General features: G+C 41.0%; 1 protein-coding gene across 2 annotated transcripts in view; it reads right to left on the reverse strand.

Annotated features, from left to right (window-relative positions):
• LOC149459744 (cystine/glutamate transporter-like) overlaps nucleotides 1–20163 on the reverse strand; it is a 56920-nt gene that overhangs the window by 16417 nt on the left and 20340 nt on the right. For both annotated transcript variants that reach the window (XM_089680729.1, XM_089680728.1), the window contains exons 3-10: nucleotides 19816–19931; nucleotides 15546–15671; nucleotides 12806–12905; nucleotides 8460–8504; nucleotides 2521–2644; nucleotides 1324–1427; nucleotides 1146–1242; nucleotides 847–996 (exon numbers count right to left, since the gene is read on the reverse strand). In XM_089680729.1, the coding sequence (XP_089536855.1) occupies nucleotides 847–996; nucleotides 1146–1242; nucleotides 1324–1427; nucleotides 2521–2644; nucleotides 8460–8504; nucleotides 12806–12905; nucleotides 15546–15671; nucleotides 19816–19931 (862 nt within the window). The remainder of the gene's footprint in view (nucleotides 1–846; nucleotides 997–1145; nucleotides 1243–1323; nucleotides 1428–2520; nucleotides 2645–8459; nucleotides 8505–12805; nucleotides 12906–15545; nucleotides 15672–19815; nucleotides 19932–20163) is intronic.

The following is a 20163-nucleotide window of genomic DNA, read 5'->3' on the forward strand; positions in this document are numbered from 1 at the left end:
TGCTTCAGAAGTCAGCATTTTGGTGGCTATGCTACAAGCTCCATAGAGCTTTAAAGCTTAGCCACTAATGAGCAGGAAGTGAGGACAATCCATAATATTTTTTTTTTTGGAATACTGCTTACAATGTAAGAGGAATCACTTTTACCAATACTTTCCTGGTCAGCCGTCATTTTGTTTCTTCTGAAAGTTTAGATACATTTTAGGTGTAGTGTTTGGATAAGGCTTAGGATTCATTCGCACAACCATTACAATTTTGCTGATGTTAATACACTTGTGTTTTCTAGAGAAAGAATTCCTGTGTAGTGATCAGTAAAATACTTGTGTATAGGTGTGTTTAAACGTGTAAAGTTGCATAAATATGTGTACGCGTACATATATTTTTTTTAAATGATAATTTATTCCCCCCCCCCTGTTTAGACTTAATTTACATACGCGCATATGGGTTTGTTCCTGTATACAGATGCAGATTTTTGGATTCTGTGTTATGGATCTGAGCACAGGACATGTTTATGCACCTGTTTGAATGGCTTCATTGAAAATAATGCAGATGGTTTCAGATCCATATGTAAAAAACACTTGTATATGGTTGTGTGAATGAAGCCTTAATCAAAACCACAGCTCCCTCTATTGACTAATCTACAAATCTCTATATTTAATACAATAACAACATTTTGAAAGAGCAAGCCAAACCAAATGAATATAAACAGCAATACTTACGTAAAAAAATAAGCCTTACCTATGAGATGAAAACAAAACCCCTCTAAAATACCCTCAAATAACAATTATAGTTGTTTTTTTTAATCCAAACTACAATTGCATGATATTATGTAGATTTTATCTTATCACCTTAAACGGTCGTGGTAGGTCAGGGTGCTTTCGGCGATGGATAATCAGACCAAGAGTTACCAATCCCATGAAAAGCCACCGAGAAAAGCTATAAAAGTTCAACAGTCCATAAAGGTCACCAATACCAATCATAACGAAGACCAAAGGCATCTAGGGGAGAGAAAAACATGGCCTAGTGAAGATTTAGAAATTTTTCTTTGTCTCTGTCAAACAAACAAATTTTAACTTTCACTCCCCTATACTGAACAAACAATGCAAAAAGAAGAACCATACTTGAAAAGAAATGCAAACAAAATTACCATTAGTATCAAGGCAGGAAGTGGTGTGTGCCTTCTAATATGGATCATGGAAAACAGAGGTGGCCAATGGCCTTCTCTGGAAGCAGCAAACAGCATCCTAGATAAGATGATCACATTAGTGAGCTGCATTCCATATACACCAGACCAGGGACTGTGAAGATGATACAACTTACATTACCTAGAAGCTGCAAAGATTCCCCCATTCTGAGCTCCAAAACATGACATTGCCACCAGTATGGAGATCAACCAGGAGACTTGTCTCAGGGTGTAGTCAGCAAAGGTCTTACATACAATGGTAACAAGAACAGAAGAGTTTATTGATAAACTTTATGCACAAAAACTTTCATTTAAATATATTCCTTAACAATCACAAAGGATATACAGGTATATCCACTTTGTCTACACAAAATGACCTTGCAAACCCAAGTACTCTCATATGCTTTATCTGACACTACCCTAAATTGAAGAGGTATTGGGACAAGGTGACCGGAACAATCAATCAATGGTCTCTTTGGGATCAACCTTCCTGCTCTCACTTGTATTCTGGGCTACTATGACTTTTCCCTTATGGATGAAGATCTGCTTATAGCAATTACTAGAATACTATTTGCTATATGCAGGATGATAGCTCTAAAGTGGACCTCATCCAACCCACCCTCACTTAAAAACTGGATCACCAAATTCAATATGCATTTCATTTGAAGAACATACCTATTTGCTACATAATGCTATGCATAAGTTAGACTCCATATGGTCTTGCTGGACAGAATGTATGTGCCCAGGCATTGGCAGAAGTCTGGTTACCAGGCTTTTACCACGTCAGTTAAGTTAGCACACTTTTTCATCTAATTGCTGTGTAGTATTTTATATCTACTGAAAGAAATGTTTGAATACGGATCTGTACTTAGTTTTTTTCTTGCTGTCTCGCAAGGCAGCATGTTTTTATGTAAACTGTATAAAAAAATCTTTAATAAATAAAATATGATTGAAAAATATGACTGCTCCCATCAGAGGTTTCTAAGAAAGTTGTTTTGCTTCATGTTTCACTTTCATTTTATGTATGAATGGGCTTTCTCCACCTGACCACTCAGTAAACGTTTGCCTAATGATGCATACTGGGCCAAATGGCTTAATCTACTCAGCCAAAGAAAGTCAATGGAGGAAGTATACAGGATTTAAGACTGGACATTGACTATGTTGTCACTGCTGCAGAGGGTGCTAAGTCTTTCCCAATAAGCTGGAATGCAAATGGGCTGAGGAAAATATTGATATCATCAAGGCAACTAACTGTACTAAGAAAGTCACAATACCACCATAAGGAATGTGCCATTATAGACTGACTAACCTAGTCTGCAAAGATAAAGTCAGTACTCACCAAAGCAACAGCTTCAGAAGCCAGCACTTCATTGGTTGTGAGGACAGTGTAGTACGCAACATTGGTTAGCAGGTAGCAGATAGTGACTATGACTAGTGACACAATCACAGTTATGGGGATATTCCTAGGAAAAACATACTGCCGCCGTTTAGGCATTAACGCCTCTTGTTACCAACACAAAGAAACTAAAATTACAATATGCAAGTCATTCCGGTGAATCATGATGTGTGTGTGTGTATATATATATATATATATATATACACATACATACATACATACACACACACACACACACACACACACACACACAATCTCAAAGAAGTGAGTACACCCCTCACATTTTTTTTTTCTTGTAAATATTTTATTATATCTTTTCATGTGACAACATTGAAGAAATGACACTTTGCTACAATGTAAAGTAGTGAGTGTACAGCTTGTGTAATAGTGTAAATTTGCTGTCCCCTCAAAAAATAACTCAACATACACCCATTAATGTCTAAACCACTGGCACCAAAAGTGAGTACACCCCTAAGTGAAAATGTCCAAAGTGTCAATATTTTGTGTGGCCACCATTATTTTCCAGCACTGCCTTAACCCTCTTGGGCATGGAGTTCGCCAGAGCTTCACAGGTTGCCACTGGAGTCCTCTTCCACTCCTCCATGACGACATCATGGAGCTGGTGGATGTTCGAGATCTTGCGCTCCTCTACCTTCCATTTGAAGATGCCCCATAGATGCTCAATACTTTTTAGGTCTGGAGACATGCTTGGCCAGTCCATCAACTTTACCCTCAGCTTCTTTAGCAAGGCAGCGGTCATCTTGGAGGTGTGTTTGGGGTCGTTATGTTGGAATACTGCCCTGTGGCCTAGTCTCCTAAGGGAGGGGGTCATGCTCTGCTTCAGTATGTCACAGTACATGTTGTCATTCATGGTTCCCTTAAGGAACTGTAGCTCCCCAGTGCCGGCAGCACTCATGCAGCCCCAGACCATGACACTTCCACCACCATGCTTGACTGTAGGCAAGACACACTTGTCTTTGTATTCCTCACCTGGTTGCCGCCAAACACGCTTGACACCATCTGAACCAAATACGTTGGTCTCATCAGACCACAGGACATGGTTCCAGTAATCCATGTCCTTAGTCTGCTTGTCTCCAGCAAACTGTTTGCGGGCTTTCTTGTGCATCATCTTTAGAAGAGGCTTCCTTCTGCGACGACAGCCATGCAAACCTATTTGATGCAGTGTGTGGTGTATGGTCTGAGCACTGACAGGCTGATCCCCCACCCCTTCAACCTCTGCAGCAATGCTGGCAACACGCATTGGTCTGTTTCCCAAAGACAACCTCTGGATATGACGCTGAGTGCGTGCACTCAACTTCTTTGGTCGACCATGGCAAGGCCTGTTCTGAGTGGAACCTGTCCTGTTAAACCGCTGTATGGTCTTGGCCACCGTACTGCAGCTCAGTTTTAGGGTCTTGACTATCTTCTTATAGCCTAGGCCATCTTTATGTAGAGTAACAATTCTTTTTTTCAGATCCTCAGAGAGTTCTTTGCCATGAGGTACCATGTTGAACTTCCAGTGACCAGTATGAGAGAGTGAGTGCGATAACACCAAAATTAACACACCGCCTCCCTATTCACACCTGAGACCTTGTAATACTAACGAGTCACATGACACTGGGTAGGGAAAATGGCTAATTGGGTCCAATTTAGACATTTTCACTTAGGGTTGTACTCACTTTTGTTGCCAGCGGTTTAGACATTAATGGCTGTGTGTTGAGTTATTTTGAGGGGACAGCAAATTTGCACTGTTATACAAGCTGTACACTCACTACTTTACATTGTAGCAAAGTGTCATTTCTTCAGTGTTGTAAGATATAATAAAATATTTACGAAAATGTGAGGGGTGTACTCACTTCTGTGAGATACTGTATATATATGCACACACACACTCACCGGTCACTTTATTAGGTACACCTTGCTAGTACTAGGTTGGACCCCCTATTGCCTTCAGAACTGCCTTAATTCTTCATAGCATAGATTCAACAAGGTGTTGGAAACAGTTCTCAGGGATTTTGGTCCATATTGACATGAACCAGTCTGCCCATTCTACCCTGATCTCTGACATCAACAAGGCATTTTTGTCCACACAGCTGCCACTCACTGGATATTTTCTCTTTTAAGGGCCATTCTCTGTAAACCCTAAAGATGGTTGTGCGTAAAAATCCCAGTATATCTACAGTTTTTTAAATACTCAGACCAGCCAGTCTGGCACCAACAACCATTCCGTATTCATAGTCACTTAAATCCCCTTTCTTCTCCATTCTGGTGCTCGGTTTGAACTTCAGCAAGTTGTCTTCACCAAGTCTAGATGCCTAAATACATTGAGTTGCTGCCATGTGTTTGGCTGATTAGCAATTTGTGTTACCAAGCAATTGAACAGGTGTACCTAATAAAGTAGCCAGTGAGTGTATATATACAGCGGGTAAAATAAGTATTGAGCACCTCACCATTATTCCACGTAAAAATATTTCTAACGGTGTTATTGCCATGAAATTTTCACCGCATGTCAGTAACCACCCATGCAATTTATACATGCAAAGAAACCAAAACAAATAAGTTCAGAAATTAAGTTATGTGTAATAAAATGGAATAACACAGGGAAAAGGTATTGAACATGTTAACTGAAATGTATTTAATACTTCGTACAAAATCCTTTGTTGGTTATGACAACTTCAAGATGCCTCCTGTATGGAGAAACTAGTTGCATGCATTGCTTAGGTATGATTTTGGCCCATTCTTCCACACAAATAGTCTTCAAATCTTGAAGGTTCCATGGGCCTCTTCTATGAACACTGATTCTTAGTTCTTTCCATAGATTTTCTATTGGACTCAAGTCAGGTGATTGGCTGGGGCATTCCAGCAACTTTATTTTTTTTCTTTCAAACCAACTGAGAGTCATCCTGGTAGATTTTTATCTAGAATGCCTTGGTACATTTTTTTTCCATTCATCCTTCCTTCAATCAAATGAAGCTTGCCAGTACCGTATGCTGAAAAGCAGCCCCACACCACGATTTTCCCACCTCCAAACTTCACTGTTGGTATGGTGTATTTGGGGCAATGTGCAGTGTCATATGACCTCCAAACATAATGTGTGTATTATGTCATCCAAAGAGTTCAGTTTTGGTCTCATCTGACCAGACTCTATTCTCCCAGTATATCATAGGCTTTTTTAAATGTGGGGCAAACTTTAAACAAGCTTCAGCATGCTTTTTCTTCAGCAATGGAGTCTTGCATGGTGAGTGTACATACAGGCCATGTCGGTTGAGTACAGGGGCGGAATGACAACTCATGGGGCCCCCAGGCAATAGGAGATCATGGGGCCCCTGTGTCCTTGCCCACACTCAAAGCACACCCAAAAAAGCCTATAGAAGAGGTACCAGGGGCATTTCATGGGGCCCCCTACTGACCCCGGGCCCTCGGGCAGTGCCCAAGTGCTCAAATGGTCAGTCCGCCCCTGGTTGAGTATATTACTTATTGTTTTCTTTGAAACTATTGTTCCTGCTAATTCCAGGTCGTTCTAAAGCTCTCCACAAGTGGACCTTGGTCTTAGACAACTCTTCTGATAATTATTTTCACTTCTCTGTCAGAAATCTTGTGACGTGTTGGTTTATGGCGAAATGATGTTCTTTTCACTTCCAGATAATGGCCCCAAAAGTGCTTACTGGAACATTCAGAAGTTTAGAAATCCTTCTGTAAGCAATGCCATCAGTATGTTTTGCAACAATAAGGTTGTGAAGGTCTGGAGAGAGATCTTTGCTTTTACTCATCATGAGATGTTTCTTGTGAGACATCTTGGAATGAGACACCTTTTTATAGGCCATCAGTTGAGACTGAACCAGCTGATATTAATTTGCACTGACAAGGGGCTGGATTGCTTTCTACTTACTAATAGGTTTCAGCTGGTGTCTTTGCTTTCCATGCCTTGTTGCACCTCCATTTCTTCATGCGTTGAATACTTTTTCCCCATGTCATTCCATTTTATTACACGTTACTTAATTTCTGAACTTATATGTTTTGATTTCTTTGTATGAATAGATTGCACAGGTTGTTACCGACATGTGGTGAAAATTTCATGTCAATAGCACCTTTAAAAATATATTTATTGAGAAAATTGGTGACGTGTTCAATACTTATTTGCATGGAATTTTAAATTTACAGGTATAAAAAAGGATGCTAGCATGGCGGTACTGCATGCAGTAGTAAGTGGCAAGTGGGTCCTATTACTGATAGGCAACGCACATGTCGCGGGCCAGTCCAGAGACTGTTAGTCAAGATGGCAGACAACAGTGCTAGCACATGCATGGAACAGCATGTGGTGATGAAGTTTCTTGTAAACGAAGGCGTAAAACCCGCCGATATCTACAGAAGACTTCAAGCACAACACGGTGATGAGATGCTCAGCCGCATTAGGACATTTGAATGGTGTAAATGTGTCAAAGATGGCCGTATGTACATCTGGCATTGGTGGTTCCCACCCCACAGCAGTCATTCCTGTGAACATTCAGCATGTGGAACATTTGATCCTGGATAATCAATGCATAATCTGTTGTGAAACTCCACAAGAGACGAATCTTCATTCGTCAGCATTCCAGCACTGATGAGGAAGTGAAGCAGGCTGTCCTAGGATGGTTCAGGAGTGCGGACAAGTCTTTCTATGCTGAAGCTTTCCAAGCATTAGTTAAATGCTGGGATAAGTGTATAAATGTAGCAGGGGAGTATGTCGACAGATAAATGCAGTTTCCACTCCTTGAAATTTGTTCTTTTATTATATACACTCAAAAGTCCTGATTTGACTTGAACGGCTCTTGTTATATATATATATATATATATAAATTTTTTAATTATTTATAAAAATCATTAAATACCCAGGATGCTTCTGTGTCTGATGAAAAAAGCTCAAACTTTTATGAGTTTATTTCCACATTTTTTGATTAGAGACATGTTATATATTTCTGTACATGGAACTGTCCTCATCAGTCCCTCCATAAAGGAGCTGATGCTTTAATGACCACAGTACAGTTATGTAGAAGCACACATTAAGGCCAGTTTGGGTGGCAGCCCAAGTATCTCTCAGGTGAACAGGAACGATATGATGCTGCAAGGTACACTGGACTTTGTCTGGAAGGACCCTCCTTGGCTGCTCTACCCATGTAAGTATACTGGTCCTAGTGTGATAGTGGCAGCAGTGGCTGAGGAGCACCATAACTGGGAGTTCTTGAAACATAAAAACCTTATGATTTTTTTTTTCATTAGATATTATATACAAACGTTTATGCAAAAATTTTCCATGTTAAACCCCTTTGTCAGGGCTATAGGCTTGCAACTGTAGCTCTGTGGTTTGTAGAGCCATATTGGGGTACCTTGGACAAAGCTGAGCTCTCATCATCAAAGTGCCCAAATGCTTTCCAAAACAAATTCCACAATCAGAAGATTCCAAGAGTTTTAATTTTTAGCACATCTAGTTGCAACAAAGTTGAGATTTGGGAAATTTCTTTTCCCAAAATTGTGGAAGACAACCAAGTTACCCAGAGGAAGTACACACAAAAATTCAGGAGGAAGGTACAATCTACATTCAAACAGCTCCACTAGTAGGAAGTGAATCTCGGGTTGGCAGTACTGCAAGGCAAGAGTGCTGGCCACTGCTGTTTGTTGCCACAAAGAAAGCGTAGATGTGTTGTTGTCTACGGAATGCTCAGGCAGACACAACATCCTCTACATTTATTTAACAGCAACAAGCAAATATCGCAATGGATGTTCCAAGAGTTCATACAGGGTACAGGACATGTGATAAAGAGCTTAATTATGTTGCTATACTGTGCTATGGAAATAGATTTGCCAGAAAGTTTACTTTGCACAAAATTAAAGAATAAATGACTTACCTTTCTGGGTTTACTAACTCTTCGGTAACAAAAGTAACATAAAACCTGGAAATTAAATAAAACAGAATAAATAGACACAGGATAATGAATGGATTTTGTGTGCAATGTGCCTATATATATATATATATATATATATATATACACAGTTGCAAGAAAAAGTATGTGAACCCCTTGGGATTATGTGGAGTTTTGCATGAATTGGGCATAAAATGTGCTCTGAACGTCATCTAAGTCACAACAATAGAAGAACACACTCTGCTGAACATAATACTACACAAACATTAGATGTTGCCATGGTTTAATTGCACATAACATGTAAACATTCACAGTGCCAGGAGGAAAAAGTATGTGAACCTTTGGACTTAATAACTGGTTGACCCTCCTTTGGCAGCAATAACCTCAACCAAACGTTTCCTGTAGTTGCAGATCAGACCTGCACAACAATCTGGAGTAATTTTGGACCACTCCTCTTCACAAAACTGTTTCAGTGTAGCAATATTCTTGGGATGTCTGGTGTGAATCGTTCTCTTAAGGTCCTGCCACAGCATTTCAATCGGGTTGAGGTCAGGACTCTGACTGGGCCACTCCAGAAGGCGTATTCTGTGCTGTTGCAGCCATTGTTTTGTTGAATTACTTGTATGCTTTGGGTCATTGTCCTGTTGCATCACCCATCCTCTGCGGAGCTTCAGTTGGCGGACAGATGGTCGTACGTTTTCCTGCAAAATGTCTTGATAAACTCTGGAATTCATTTTCCCATCAATGACAACAATCCACCAGGCCCTGAGGCAGCAAAGCAGCCCCAAACCATGATGCTCCCTCCGCCATGTTTTACAGTGGGGATGAGGTTTTGATGTTGGTGTGCTGTGCCTTTTTTTCTCCACACATAGTGTTGTGTGTTCTTCCCAAACAACTCAATCTTGGTTTCATCTGTCCACAGTATATTTTGCCAGTAGTGCTGTGGAACATCCAGGTGCTCTTTTGCAAACTTCAAACGTGCTGCAATATTCTTTTTGGACAGCAATGGCTTCCTCCGTGGTGTCCTCCCATGTACTCCATTCTTGTTTAATGTTTTCCTTATTGTAGATGTGTCAACAAAAATGTTAGCATGTGCCAGAGATTTCTGTAGGTCTTTAGCTTACACTCTGGGATTCTTCTTTACCTCATGCAGCATTCTGCGCTGTGCTCTTGCAGTCATTTTTACAGGACGACCACGCCTAGGGAGAGTAGCAACAGTGCTAAACTTTCTCCATTTGTAGACAGTCTGTCTTACCGTGGACACATGAACATCAAGGCTTTTGGAGATACTTTTGTAACCCTTTCCAGCTTCATGCAAGTCAACAATTCTTGATCGTAGGTCTTCTGAGAGCTCTTTTCTGTGAGGCATGGTTCACATCAGACAGTGCTTCTTGAAACCAGTAAACCCAAAACAGGTGTGTGTTTTTTTAAGGGCAGGACAGCTGTCAGCAACACATCCAATATCATCACACTGATTGGAGTCAAGGTTGGCTCACTCCTGGCTCCAATTAGCTCTGGGAGAAGTCATTAAGCTAGGGCCTCACATACTTTTTCCTCCCTGCACTGTGAATGGTCACATGTTATGTGCAATTAAACCATGGCAACATCTAATGTTTGTGTAGTATTATGTTCAGCAGAGTGTGTTCTTCTATTGTTGTGACTTAGATGACATTCAGAGCACATTTTATGCCCAATTCATGCAAAACTCCACGTAATCCTAAGGGGTTCACATACTTTTTCTTGCAGCTGTATACAGGTGTACCTCAGTTTACGAAGTTAATACGTTCTTTGGGGCTTTTCATATTGCGAAAAATTTGTAAACTGAAATGCAGTTTCCCATAGGAATGCATTAAAAACCAATTAATCCGTTCCGGAGGTCAGAAAAAGTAAAAAAAGTCTTTTATCTGTTCAAAACTCTTTATAAAGTGCACTTTAAAGGCATAAATGCTGTACAGGGACATGATTAAAGATGAATTCGTAAATGCATTGAAAACCAATTAATCTGTTCCGGAGGTCAGAAAAAAGTAAAAAAAGTCTTATCTGTTCAAAACTCTTTATAAAGTGCACTTTAAAGGAATAAATACTGTATAGGGACATGATTCAAAATTAATTCCTAAATGCATTGAAAACCAATTAATCAGTTCCAGGAGGTCAAACAAAAGTTCAAAAAAATCTTATCTGTTCAAAACTCTTTATAAAGGGCACTATAAAGGCATAGTACTGTACAGGGACATGATTTAAAAAAATTTGGAAATGCATTGAACAGCAATTAATCCGTTCATATTGCGAAAAAAAATTTGTAAAACGAGGCATTATTTTCAATGGATTTTCATTCATAAACCGAAAATTACGTTAACTGAGGCATTCGTAAACCATGGTACGCCTGTGTATATACACCAGACCTGGATAGAGTGGACCTTGGATAGAGTAGAGAGAGATTAGAACACTTGTCAGATTTTTATTGCTGTCTGTGCCTCCATTAGGGAGATTAAATCTTCTCTATTTGCCCTGTTTACCATTATCATCAAAAGTGAAAGAAAATCCCAAATTGTGGGTTGACACCAGAACAGGAATATAGGGGAAATCTTCCAATGAGGGCACTAGTTCTGGTAACCCTGGTGACACCCTGGGATTTCTTTGGAGAGATTTCCGCTCACTTCCTGTTATGGGACAGAAAGTGAAGGGAAATCTCCTCATTGGGACGCAGATGGAAAATTCTGACAAGGATTACCATCCTCCCATACTCTATCCAGATGAAAACAAAAGTTTTGCCTTTAGTTATATTTTCAGTAGATATTGCTCCTCTAATGATCTCCACTTGCTTCTGGATCCCATGCTGAGCGGCTAGCCTGATGCATTCTGAACATAGGAGGTCGACCAACCAACACAGGTGCCATTCATAGAATTATTTACATGTTCTGAATAAATGCAAAGCGTTCTCTGAGTTGACAAGGTGGAAAGTGTGATGTCCCCACTCCTCCTCTTCACCTTGTCCAATCAGAGAATGTTTTGTAGTGCACCATAATCATATACTTAGCAATATTATGGCCCTGGATCCCAGGACATTGTTAACCTTGCCCACCATCGGCATTTCTGCTGCCCAATTTCTAGGTGAACTCAGTTTGTGGGTTGGTCCTGTCCTACACAGCATGTTCAATAACTCAAAGTTAATTCTGTAATCCTGGGACACGGCCTGAGATACAACATTGGGGGAATAGAGAACCACAATGTGGGATTATTGCATTACATCAGGACTGTTGGCATCAGGAGCAAATAGGCTGTGACCTTCATCCAAATGCTGGAATGTATGTTAAATAGACCCAGTTATTATTATTAAATCTCAAACCAAATCCATTTCAGAAATGAGCTAATAAATCCTGCAGCGCCTTTCACGCCCCTTTACTTCTACTCTGTGCACCCATATCACAGGTTCAGGTGAACATTGTACAGTGGTGACATAGGGAGAAGGAGTGCATTGGATCTGCCTTGTTTTACCTGCTCTGCTGTTTAGCTAATATAAATGAAGAGGAGCAGCAAAGTAGCATGTCAGGCCATTGAACACCATGTTACACCTCCCTCTGACTAACAACTGTACATGAATGGCAGAACCTAGCGGTAACATCCATCAGGACGGTGACAACACTGCTCCTCCTTACGGAGCTGCATAGAAAGTCGTGTCACTTTAACGAAAGAAGTGAAAAGACAAAATGTACCAGGCAGAAGAGACAGGTTGAAATAAGAGAAAGCAGAGTCAACTTCACACTTGTGTGTTGTGAGAACGTGTGATAAAATGCATGTTTTACTTCGCATTACAGCAATGCACAGCAAAACACATACATGGTAGTGACTCTAAGCCAGCGAACATCAAATCCACCAATGTTGCAGAACACTACAATGCACAGTAATGCACCACAACAGAACAGCCACGTGAGAATGAGGCCCAAAGGGAAGATTTTAAAAATAGGCAACATGGAACAAATGCAAGGTAAGGAAATCTTAAGGACCTATTCACACAGTCGATGCTTTATGCTCTGTATAACATGTGCCCACTGTCATGCGTTGTGAATAGAGGAGTGATGAGTTATTACAATGCATCACACTGTCTCCCTATTTTTTAATTACCTTTAATTAACGTTATGATTCCATTTATTTCTATGCATCACTCTGACCTGCTTCAAAATACAACTTTTTCTAAGTATGCTCCAAACCAGCACATTGGTGTGAACTAAATTAGCAGGACATAAGGCAAATTGCATTGGGACTGTGTTGGGAACAACTTCATAGGCCTATGGTGTGAATGGACCCTTAATGGCTTTTTAAAATGAACTTACCAGCCTCCAAATGCAAACATCCCTGAATAAAAGGCCAGAGGGATTTTATCCAGAGCTAGGGCGGAAGTATCAAACGCATCCATGAAGTTCTCTGTGCGTCCTGGAAGCAGCAGACAAAACACAGAGGTCTCAATTTAGCATGAAAAATAGACTTTTACTCCAACTTTCTCCTTCACCCAACGTATAGAGATCTGAATGCCACAGGTGACCCAGGCCATATACAACCATGGTAAGTAAAGTGAAACTGCAGGCAAATATAAGAACCTTGAATTAATATTCAATGCAACCATTATACATACCTGAATCAATCTTTATATTGGCTTTTCTGTAATACCATCTATTGCACTATTCAGAATAGGAGAGGGAAAGCCAGGATTCTGAATGAGTCCAGTTCTAATGTTTTACAGATTGCTGTCAGACTAAAGCAAGCCATAGATGATGCAATTTTCTTTCCTGCAACCATGGGAAAATTGCCTGACTCCCTCATCAACACGTTATTTTTTCACATGTTCATTTTTCATTTCAGAGATTTACAACCACTTTATTCTGGTAACTGATCTCTGGAATTCCACTGTAATTGTTGATGATAAACTTACAGGATGCTGAAGTTGCAATATTTCAGATTTAAAGCATAAATCCCCTTTTGACTATATGTTTGTTTCATGTTCCTCATGAACACAGAATACCTAAAATCATTTTTCAAATATTTTTTTCCTTTCAGTTTTTTTTTTCTTTTTAAACAGATTTACACAAAGGACTTTAGGGTACAGAGTGAGGGACAGTTAATTTTAAAAATGCATTAACATACAATGCATCAACTAATACTTGAGATCTTGAACTCTTTAGTATGGACAGTGTGCACATCTAGTTACAACTGATAATGAGATCTGTCAGCACAGTACAAACAGCGATAATTATGGTAAAATAAAACGCTCACTCCCCTCTTTAATGTTACACACAAGGAGGAAACTCAGTAAGATAGTTACGTAAGTAAAAAAGTAAGCAGTATTTTTTTGGATTTATGCTATGTGAATATCCATAAAGTCAGTGTTATGCCAATTTAGCTGAAAAAGTGGAAATACAGGTTCAAGTGTTACTAAACCCACACCAGTAGAATCAGGCTGTATATGCAGTAAAGCATGCTTGTTATACTCATTGTGGAACCTAAGGGATAATCCTCTGTATTGCGTAAAAAGGATGCTTGATCCTTTCTTCTCTGATCCTCCCCTTCTTCCAGTGTCCCCAGTTATCTCCTGATAAGACATATCATGTGGAGCCGCTTTGCACAATCTCAGTTTGGTGTGTATTGGTAGAGGGCAGAGGTGGAATGACCATTTGGGCAATCGCACGAGGGCCCGAGGTCAGTAGGGGGCCCAGTGAGAGGTTCACTGGACACAATTCATTAAGCGGTGACATCATTGCCCCAGCATGCCCCGGTTGATGATGTCACAAGGGACAGGGTCACACACGTGATGTCCCTGATTGGCCCCACCCCTTACATATTTAAGAACTGTCAAGCCAGCAGAACAGTCAGACGGCTGGGAGTCAGCGTCAGAAGCGGAGCTTTTTTTTTTTTCTGTTTTCAGGCAGCGGGCATCATGATTGACATTGGAACTACTTTGGGGGACATTCTTTTATTTTCCTTCTTTTAATAAAGTACTTGTCAAAGACTGTCTCCTGTCTTTTTTCACACTACAGTTTTTTTTTTGTGAATCTGTAATTGTACCATGTACCCCATACTCATTCACATAAGGGGGGCCGGGATCTGGCCCCCCCATGTGAATGAGTATGGGGCAGGGGGCTTATCGGAATCTGGAAGCCCCCTTTAGCAGATTCCGATAAGCCCTCTGCCCGCACACCCCAACAACCACAAGCCAGGAAGCCAGGGTTGTGGGGAAGAGGCCCTTGTCCCCATCAATATGGGGACAAGGTGCTTTGGGGGGGACCCCCCAAAGCACCCCCCCATGTTGAGTGCATGTGGCCTGGTATGGTTCAGGAGGGGGGGCCCTCGCTTGTCTCCCCCCCTTTCATGACCTGCTCGGCTGCATGCTTGGATAAGGGTCTGGTATGGATCTTGGGGGAGACCCCACACCATTTGTTTTAAAGTTTGGCATTGGGGTTCCCCTCAAAACCCATACCAGACCCAAAGGACTTGATATGAATGGAGGGAGGACCCCACAACGTTGTTTTATTATATGTTTTAAATTATTTTTAATGCCCTTTCTATGCTGCTGAGCTCCAATATGTAGGTGAGGTGTTGTGTGGGTGTGGCTTGAGTGTAGGCGGAGACACAGGGAGCCCCATTATCTCTTATTGCCCTGGGGCCCCATAAGTTGTCAGTCCGCCCCTGCTAGAGAGGTTTTGTTTTTTCTTGGGAGAGTGCATGTGATCAGCACAGAGCCAATCAGCACTGTCCAGACAGTCCAGACGTCAGGGGTTGTGCATCCTCCTAAAGCATCCTACAAGCTTCAATCAGTGCTCGGTTGGACACTGATAGAACTGCTGATGAGAAAAGGAATTTAGCAGTTTATAATTACTAAAATAATTGCACTTCCATGGTCTGTGTACTGTGGGTGACCAGATATAGTGAATGTAGGATCCTGGGTTTAGTAATACTTCACGGGTGGTTGTAGCTCATAGTAACCAAAGGCCGACTTTCAATGATCACTGAAGTCGCACAGACAGTGTACATAACAGATAAAGAAAACCCCACAGTGATAGGCCACCAAATCCTACCTACCAGCAGCTAATGCCATCATTCCAGGCACTATGATAAGTACAATAGTCCCTAACTTCAGTACGGTGAATGTTGTCTGGAGATTTGCTGACCAGCTCACACTCCAACAGTTCAGTGCGATGAGGAATGCTATATGAACACAACAAGGTTAAGTTACATTGTTACATATTTTTTAAGGTTAAAAAAGGCAGGTCCATTCAGTTCAATTTATGTGTGTGTATGTCTGTGTGATTTTTATTCTCTAACAATTCCCATTAATTTATACAAGTTCTCATGTATACAAAATAGTCATTGTATAGTGTTTACTGATTTATGTAATAATCCTGTTGTGATTATTATTCTTTTATTATTCATTATTCTAATATCATAGTTACACAGTAAGGTTGAAAAAAATACACAAGTCCATCTAATCAACCAACAGAAAAAAACAAATAACTAGAAAATCTCCATATACACAATTAGAAATCTACAGTTGATTCAGGTGAAAAAACAATAACGTATGATCCAATTTCCTCCAGAGGAGAAAAAAATATCTTACCTTACCCCAGGAGGCAATAAGATGTTCCTTGGATCAACAATCTCTGGTGTTATCACCTATATAATCTTAGTATCCATTCATAATTTGTGCCTTTAGGAATGCATCAATATCTTTTTTTCTGGTACAATAATGTTTTATGTATAAATGTATCAAGGAACAAGCAGAACAATATGGTCCGTCGCAGGGGACCATAGTGGAAATAGAGACAAACATGAACAAAACATATAAACAAACTAGCCCCTCACAAATAGTTTCCTCATAAAGAGGGGACATGACCATCCAACTGGAGATGCTAGAAGCAGCAAAGTATGGTAGAGGGCTTAAAAAAAACAAAAGAGAAAAAAGAAATTGGGAGGAAGGAAGGGAGGAAAAAATAGAGAAGAGAAACGAAGTTGCAGAAGGAAAGAAAGTGAAGAAGGATAGAATCAAGATAGAGAAAGCATGTGAGTAGGAGCCTCCCCTAATAAATAGAAGTACCCAGACTAGATGCAGGTAGAGTTGGATGAGCATAAGACCACCATGGATCACATATTTTCAGAAATTTAGAGTGGGAATCATTCAGTAAACAACATTTTCTCATGGACCATGAGGGTGGTCATGATATTCCTGACTTCTGCAATTTAAATAATGGGCTTCTTCCTGGCCCTAGCAATGGCCTGTTTAGCCGCTATGAAGAGGTAAGTGGCCAGTTTCTGCTGATGGGACAGGAGGCCAGGGAGAGGACAATGGAGAAGCGCATGATGGGGGTTTCTGCGGAAGGTAGTATGAAACAGAGATGAAAGGAGGCCGTAAACCCTGGACCAAAATCCTACCAACCGAGAGCAAGTCCATCATATATGGATCCCATCTCCATGTAGGCCACAGCCTCTAAAACATCAATCATAACAGGATGGGTTTGTTTGTACTATGCGAGCCAGGACACAGTACATTGATCTCTTTTTTAAAAAATCTACTGAGTTGGCCAGAACTAATTTTTCAGGGAGTATATTCCACATTTTCACAGCTCTTACTGTGAAGAAGTCTTTCCGTATGTGGAGGTTAAATCTCTTTTCGCTCAGATGTAGAGAGTGCCCTCTTGTCCTCTGTTATGACCTGAAAGGAAATAACTCTACACCAAGTTCATATATGGACCACCTAAATATCTATACATGTTGACCATATCACCCCCCCGTCTTCTCAAGAGAGAATAAAACTATGTACTAATTAATAAGCAATTGTACCAATATCAACAGTAAAGCAATAGCCTTCATCACCACTGACGCTGACTCGATCACTTATTGTCTGTTGTTCTAAACATCTCCTGCCATGGATTGGTTTGCCCATGAGCTCTGTGTTTTGAGTCCACCAGGGGCGGACTGACCATTTGGAAACTCGGGCACTGCCCGAGGGCCCGGGGTTAGTAGGGGGCCCCATGAGATGCCCCTTGTACCTTTTTCATAGGCTTTTTTGAGTTTGGGCAAGGACACAGGGGCCCCATGATCCCCTATTGCCCGGGGGCCCCATGAGTTGTCAGTCCGCCCCTGGAGTCCACTAAACACTTTGATACAATGTCTTAAAGCGGTACTAAACCCTCCTATTCTTTTCAGCCAAGGAAGCTACCACCTTAGCCTCTGTCTGATCTGCAACTGCCATGATGCTGCACATGTGATCAGTTATGACACCAGCTATTTGATGGTTTGACAGTTTGGTTGAGAACACAAGCAAATATGTCAGTTATCAATCCCGGCATGCCGGGAAGGTAACTCTATTTTGAAGCCATTAAATCAATGGGTTTAGCTCCCCTTTAAGCCCTGATGAAGGGTGGTACAGTGGGGCAAAGAAGTATTTAGTCAGCCACCAATTGTGCATGTTCTCCCACTTAAAAAGATGAGAGAGGCCTGTAATTGGCATCATAGGTAGACCTCAACTATGAGAGACAAAATGAGAAAAAAAATCCAGACAATCACATTGGCTGATTTGGAAAGAATTTATTTGCAAATTATGGTGGAAAATAAGTATTTGGTTACCTACAAACAAACAAGATTTCTGGCTTTCACAGACCTGTACCTTCTTCTTTAAGAGGCTCCTCTGTCCTGCACTCATTACCTGTATCAGTGGCACCTGTTTGAACTTGTTATCAGTATAAAAGACACCTGTCCACAACCTCAAACGGTCACACTCCAAACTCCACTATGGTGAAGACCAAAGAGCTGTCGAAGGACACCAGAAACAAAATTGTAGACCTGCACCAGGCTGGGAAGACTGAAACTGTAATAGGCAAGCAGCTTGGGGTGAACAAATCAACTGTGGGAGCAATAATTAGAAAATGGAAGACATAAAAGACCACTGATAATCTCCCTCAATCTGGGGCTCCACGCAAGATCTCACCCCGTGGGGTCAAAATGATCACAAGAACGGTGAGCAAAAATCCCAGGACCACAGGGGACCTAGCGAATGACCTGCAGAGAGCTGGGACCAACGTAACAAAGGCTACCATCAGTAACACTCTACGCCGCCAGGGACCGAGATCCTGCAGTGCCAGACGTGTCCCCCTACTTAAGCCAGTACATGTCCGGGCCCATCTGAAGTTTGCTAGAGAGCATCTGGATGATCCAGAAGAGGATTGGGAGAATGTCATATGGTCAGATGAAACCAAAATAGAACTGTTTGGTAGAAACACAACTCGTCGTGTTTGGAGGAGAGAGAATGCTGAGTTGCATCCAAAGAACACCATACCTACTGTGAAGCATGGGGGTGGCAACATCATGCTTTGGGACTGTTTCTCCACAAAGGGACCAGGATGACTGATCCATGTACAGGACATAATGAATAGGGCCATGTATCGTGAGATTGTGAGTGCAAACCTCCTTCCATCAGCAAGGGCATTGAAGGTGAAACGTGGCTGGGTCTTCCAACACGACAATGATCCCAAACATACCGCCCGGGCATTGAAGGAGTGGCTTCGTAAGAAGCATTTCAAGGTCCTGGAGTGGCCTAGCCAGTCTCCAGATCTCAACCCCATAGAAAATCTTTGGAGGGAGTTGAAAGTCCGTGTTGCCCAGCGACAGCCCCAAAACATCACTACTCTAGAGGAGATCTGCATGGAGGAATGGGCCAACATACCAGCAACAGTGTGTGCCAACCTTGTGAAGACTTACAGGAAACGTTTGACCTCTGTCATTGCCAACAAAGGATATATAACAAAGTATTGAGATGAACTTTTGATATTGACCAAATACTTATTTTCCACCATAATTTGCAAATAAATTCTTTCCAAATCAGCCAATGTGATTGTCTGGATTTTTTTTCTCATTTTGTCTCTCATAGTTGAGGTCTACCTATGATGCCAATTACAGGCCTCTCTCATCTTTTAAAGTGGGAGAACTTGCACAATTGGTGGCTGACTAAATACTTTTTTGCCCCACTGTATGTGACCCTCAAAACACCTTCTTGTAGCCACTTGTGGATTTAATAACAAATCTTAAGACATTTGTTTGCTGTTCAGTTTGGCTCAGTACACTTGGAGCTGGTATTTTCTATCTTCTCGTTTTTTCTTGATTTTATTTTTGACAAATGTGAAAAAGTTTTTTTTCCAGTTCTTTTTAAGGACTGAGATCTCTATATTGTTTTGCAATAAGATTGTCATGTTCAAGATCTGTAACATGTAATTGTGCTTTATAAATTGTTCATACACTTGCTTTATGTTTTGGATAAAAAAAATGTAAATGTTTATGCTAAAAAAATCACACAGCTTACCAATGCCAATGGCACCGAGGAGTTTCACAACTATGGCTGGGGCATGACAGGGGACAAACAGTGGTTCTATTAGGTACCGTCCAAATGCCAGACAGACCACGGCGATATTTGCTGGCCTAGAAAAACACACCAGATGATATGATAAAAGAACTGTCTATATCATCATAATAACCCATTTTCAACTGTCACTTTTCTTGTGCAGGCTAAAAGAAATGATCTGATTGGCTGTAATGGGTTGATTTCAGGATCCTAGCACAGGCAAAACAGTGGAACTTATGATGGCGAAAGCATCCTCCCTTTCCATCATCCATGCTGTACTTAGGGCCCAGTCACACCATTGCTTTGCAG

The sequence above is a fragment of the Staurois parvus genome, unplaced genomic scaffold, assembly GCF_062004578.1.
Source record: "Staurois parvus isolate SC_StPar_1 unplaced genomic scaffold, SC_StPar_1.0 ptg000249l, whole genome shotgun sequence".
In the NCBI taxonomy this organism is placed as follows: domain Eukaryota; kingdom Metazoa; phylum Chordata; class Amphibia; order Anura; family Ranidae; genus Staurois; species Staurois parvus.